This window comes from Salvelinus sp. IW2-2015, unplaced genomic scaffold, assembly GCF_002910315.2.
Source record: "Salvelinus sp. IW2-2015 unplaced genomic scaffold, ASM291031v2 Un_scaffold5321, whole genome shotgun sequence".
Taxonomy (NCBI): domain Eukaryota; kingdom Metazoa; phylum Chordata; class Actinopteri; order Salmoniformes; family Salmonidae; genus Salvelinus; species Salvelinus sp. IW2-2015.
In genome coordinates, this window is record NW_019946586.1 from 7529 (window position 1) to 12692 (window position 5164).

A 5164-nucleotide genomic window follows, 5' to 3' on the forward strand; every position below is an offset into this window, starting at 1 on the left:
TGTCACAACAGAACTGATTGGCTCAAACGCATTAAGAACGAAAGAAATTCTACAAATGAACTTTTAACAAAGCACAACTGTTAATTTAAATGCATTCCAGGTGACTACCTCATGAAGCTGGTTGAGAGAATGCCAAGAGTGTGCAAAGCTGTCATCAAGGCAAAGGATGGCTACTTTGAACAATCTCAGATAATAATATATTTTAATTTGTTTAACACTTTTTTGGTTACTACATGATTCTGTATGTGTTATTTCATAGTTTTGATGTCTTCACTATTATTCTACAATGTAGAAATTAGTAAAAATAGACAAAAAACCTGGAAAGAGTGGGAGTGTCCAAACCTTTGACTGGTACTGTATATTTTTTGCTCAGAAAACTTGGAGGGCCAAGTAAACCCACCCGCGGGTCGCCAGTTGGGGAACCACGCTGTATGTCCTTGTGCAATATTCACAACTGTCAGTTACTCATGTGACACTTTGTCTGAGATAGTTGTACTTGTCCAATGACACTTCTCCTGAGTGGCGGAGACCCCTATACTTGTCCCTGACCTAGACTATCTTTGATCCTACTACAGCTGGCCTCTCAAACCTCTCAAACTGTACGTTCAAAGGAAGCGGTGAACTATCAGAGATATTGACCTATCAGAGATAATGTCTCTTATCGGGGGAGGTGTCAGAGTGGATGTCTGAGTCACATAACAGTGCACGCTGTGGCGCCCTCTCCTTCCCCTTATCCCCCTCTCCTCCCTCCCCTTGCCTTGTCATCTGTGAGTCCCTGTCCCTTTAGCAGCTTTACTGTCATCCTCTCTCTCTTAAACGGCCTGGCTGTTCTGAGCCTGGGTGATATATGCACACATAGCACAAGCTCCCTGCTCAACACTCAAATCTCCTGCAAACATGGATCCATACTCGGCCAGAGAAACCAGGTTCACTCTAACAACACACTAACAGGCTGACAGGAAGGGACAATTTTTAGAGAGAGAGAGAGAGAGAGAGAGAGAGAGAGAGAGAGAGAGAGAGAGAGAGAGAGANAGACTCAGAGGAAATGTCCTGTCTTTGTAGATGATGGCACAGGTCCAGATAAGATGGCCCACATCATGGGCCCACCGGACTGCTGTGACAATGCTGCCCAGATCATCCAGGAGCTACTGCAGAGCATCAGGGTCAGAGAGGAGGGAGGACAGGAGGTACATACCTCACACGCACGTAGAGTATCTGAAAAACAGCCACTGCTCACACGCTTSCTTGGAACTGTTTACATACAAGTGTATTGGAGCTGCCATGATGCCGTGCCTTGTGGAACATTCAACGCATTTAGTGAACCACTGGAACATTGTAAACAAATGGAACATTGTAAACAAATGGACTCCATAACCTAGACAAATGATAGTCCTAGTGTTAGAGCATTCCCACAATTCCCCATACAGTACATTACTGTTATTAGGAGGTAAATATCCTCATCTTAAACAAACTCTGACTTTCTGACGTCCAGGACCAGGACTTAAATAAAAATTGTATTAAGACCCTCTTTCTCTCTCTCTCTCTTCCACCCTCCTTCCTTCTCAGGGTCCTCCCGGGCCTCCAGGCATGTCCCCGAGTGGTGGCGGCAGGGGCCGCAGCCGAGGGGGCCAGGGGAGCTGGGGTCCCCCTGGTTGTGGAGGAGGGGAGATTACTTTCTCCATTCCGGCCCACAAGTGTGGCCTTGTGATCGGACGGGGCGGGGAGAACATCAAGGCCATCAACCAGCAGACTGGGGCCTTTGTGGAGATCTCCCGCCAGCTGCCCCCCAACGGGGACCCTAACTTCAAGCTCTTTGTCATTCGAGGCTCTCCGCAGCAGATAGATCACGCCAAGCAGCTCATCGAGGAYAAGATCGAGGTATGCAGGGTTCCTGCTCAGGGTAAGGAGGAAAGGGCGGAAGGATGGATGGATGGGTTTGTGGTGTTGGAAAACTCATTTGGGGAAATGGACATGATTGCTTCAAAGCACAATCAATGGAGTCAAACTGGCRATTTAATTTGCTTTCAGTCTTTTCACCATAGATGTGAACATAATGTCCATGCATCTAACTGGTTGTGCTTTCCAGGGTCCCCTCTGTCCTGTTTGTCCAGGTCCTGGTGGACCAGGCCCCATGGGTCCCTATAATCCTGATCCCTATAACCCAGGACCCCCAGGAGCCCCTGGACCACAGTGAGTGGAGACTGGAAATGTAGTCATCACAAACTCTGGCTTTTACAAGCCTCTACTGGCTAAAATGTTACATTACAACGATACAATCATTGATTGGACCAATGGAAGTCTACTGAGTAGTAACTGGGTTTTCTCTATCCCCCCCAAGTGGAGGTCTTCATGGCTACCCCCCACAGGGCTGGGGCAACACCTACCAGCAGTGGCAGCCCCAAGCACCCCACGACCCGAGTGAGTGACCTGCAACATTGACCTTTCAGACCCTCACTGTGGACAGGAAATGGTTACATTGGAACTATAACTTTCAATGGCCTCCCAATGTTTTCTCTCGCTGTAATCACTTATTTGAAAAGACTGAGAAAGGGAAAGCAATATGGAGTCAACTCCACCCAGCCTACCAGTGGTCTCTTTTGGGCTTTCCTACCATATAGTTTTATCTCCTTGTCATTTCAAAACAGTGGTTACAACAGAGAGCAGGCTTTAGTTAGCCTGGTCCCAGATATGTTTCTGCTGTCTTGCCAACTCCATTGTCTGGTGTCACAATGTTCATAGGAGTACAGCACAAACTGGGGCCAGGCTAGCTTTTAGTGGTACATAACCCTGCAACTATTATCAAAATCATCTGTGATGGGAGAATGTCTTTCTGTGTTGGCTATTGATAATAACTCACCCTATCTCTCTCTGCCCCCTGGTTTCTAAGCACAGGCAGGTAGCAGGGCACGCTCAGCCCTATGAGGACCTCACCTCCAACTGCCATCTTTTTTAGGCAAGGCAGCCGGTGCCGTGGACCCTAACGCAGCCTGGGCAGCCTATTATGGCCAGTACTACCAGGGAGGGCAGCCAGGGGGAGCAGGGCCCGGCCAGCCCCCCACCAACCCCACCGCTGGTGGCCCAGCACCTGGAGACCAGCCCCAGGCCAGCCAGACCCCTGGGGGCCAGCCTGACTACACCAAGGCCTGGGAGGAGTACTACAAGAAGATGGGTGTTGGTGAGACCACTGGTCTACTATAGTTACTAGAATAACACCACAGGAGGAAAGACGGCAGTTGTTTCCCTCTTAGAATAGGAAAGATGGGCACTGTCTAATTTTGTCATTTTAGACCGTGTCTATCTTTCCCATTTCATTTTGTATCGAGGCGTATAGCTGTCTACTGTTGTGGGCTGTTGACTACGCTTGACTTTAGATTACTTTCAAGGTCTAAAATCATCTGACAAACTTTAATTTTGAAGTGAACCAGCGCTGTAAGAACATGAATCTTTCATGTTAACCTTGTCGATCATAGCATATCTCTTCTTCATCCATAAGACCCCCTCTCCTCTGCYCCCCCAGCCCAGGCAGGAGGCTCTGCAGCAGGGCCAGGAGCAGCAGGTGCCCCAGCAGCCCCAGGTGGAGGCCAGCAGGACTACAGTGCAGCCTGGGCAGAGTACTACAGGCAGCAGTCTGCTTACTACGTCAACAGGCAGCCCCAGGACAGCCTGCCACCCCTCAGCAAGGCCAGCAGGTAAAGTTACACTCTGTGTGTACTGTGAGAGTACTCAGATGTGTATGTCTAACAAGTTGTGTTTTGTATATTGCCTAGGTGTGTGCGTTCTGTCCTGAGGTGTACTGTCCTGGGGTTGCAGTCTGTTTTTGTCATCCAGGCTGAAGATGTTACTGGTTGTTGTGGTTCTGACTCGGTACTCTTACTCTGTTCTTTCTCTCCAGACACAGTGAGCGGCTCGGCTGAGACTCATAAAGAGCGAGAATAAAGAAAGGCTACTACCACTTAACCCGACCAGTCAACAGAATCCGGCCATTTTTTTTGAATTTTATTATATCATATATTTTTTGTTCTGAAGGGATTGTGCTGGCAGTCCTTTCCCTGTCCCTCCCCTTTCCCCATCCACCAACTCACCACTTGTTTAAATAAATATGCGAAGAGAAACTATTGCTTTGCCTGTGAGCTGAATAATGGGATGGATTTCTATTGTCTTTCATTTTGGTTCCTGAAATCTTTCCTTGTTTTTTCCGTCATCTGTCAATAAAAACATGAACTTGGGAGATTTGAACTCTGAACCATGAAAGCCAGATTTACTTCCGAAATGCTCATCACTCACCCAATGAAATCGCACTTTCCCCTTTTTTTATTTTATTTACCACAGCCAAACTGTCTATTCAAGTGACTTACTTCTAGTCCTACACTACTAATACTGCATTTACTGAATAACATTATTATAAAGATTACAATTAATTACATGAATGGTAAAATGATTAAGAGTGGGAGATTTTGCTTTTAATTGCTTGGTAGTTTGATTTCTCCTTCATTTGGAACATTCCCATCACCCAAGTTGCTTGGTCTTCATACATTTTGAGCTTTGGTTTTGATTTATGTTCTGTGAATTATATTTTTGTTTTCCGTGTGTGTGTGACTGTACAGTGTTTAGAATGTGTCCCCACAATGATGAAAAACGTGCGTGTCTGTATGAGTGTGGTTGCACAGCGGAAGACTTCAGTGATTGTGGAACGCTAGTAACATAGCCACGGGTATATCTACAGTGTGAAGTTACCTACTGCAAACATCACATAACACTAGTCTGTTTAACTCAACCTGTTGCACGGGAGACGAATGTGTTTAGAAGTTTTAGTTTTCCTTGATCTGTGACACGGTCTTCTACATTGTAGTTTATTTTTTATTTTTCAATGTTTTGAATAAAATTCCAATAAGAGATGTCCTGACCTCCCACCAGTTAGATCACCTTCTGATGGGATGTCCTGACCTCCCACCAGTTAGATCACCTTCTGATGGGATGTCCTGACCTCCCACCAGTTAGATTAACTTCTGATGGGATGTCCTGACCTCCCACCAGTTAGATCACCTTCTGATGGGATGTCCTGACCTCCCACCAGTTAGATCACCTTCTGATGGATGTCCTGACCTCCCCAGTTAGATCACCTTCTGATGGGATTTCCTGACCTCCCCCAGTTAGATCACCTTCT

General features: G+C 46.7%; 1 protein-coding gene across 1 annotated transcript; it reads left to right on the plus strand.

Moving 5' to 3' along the window:
• Positions 1–1066: 1066 nt before the first annotated feature.
• Positions 1067–4115, plus strand: LOC112078153 (far upstream element-binding protein 2). Its single transcript, XM_024144472.2, has 7 exons — positions 1067–1187; positions 1567–1878; positions 2087–2190; positions 2339–2418; positions 2954–3175; positions 3518–3689; positions 3893–4115. Exons 1-7 carry the CDS (start codon positions 1086–1088, stop codon positions 3912–3914), a joined length of 1014 nt encoding a protein of 337 aa, XP_024000240.2. The 5' UTR covers positions 1067–1085; the 3' UTR covers positions 3915–4115.
• Positions 4116–5164: the final 1049 nt, after the last annotated feature.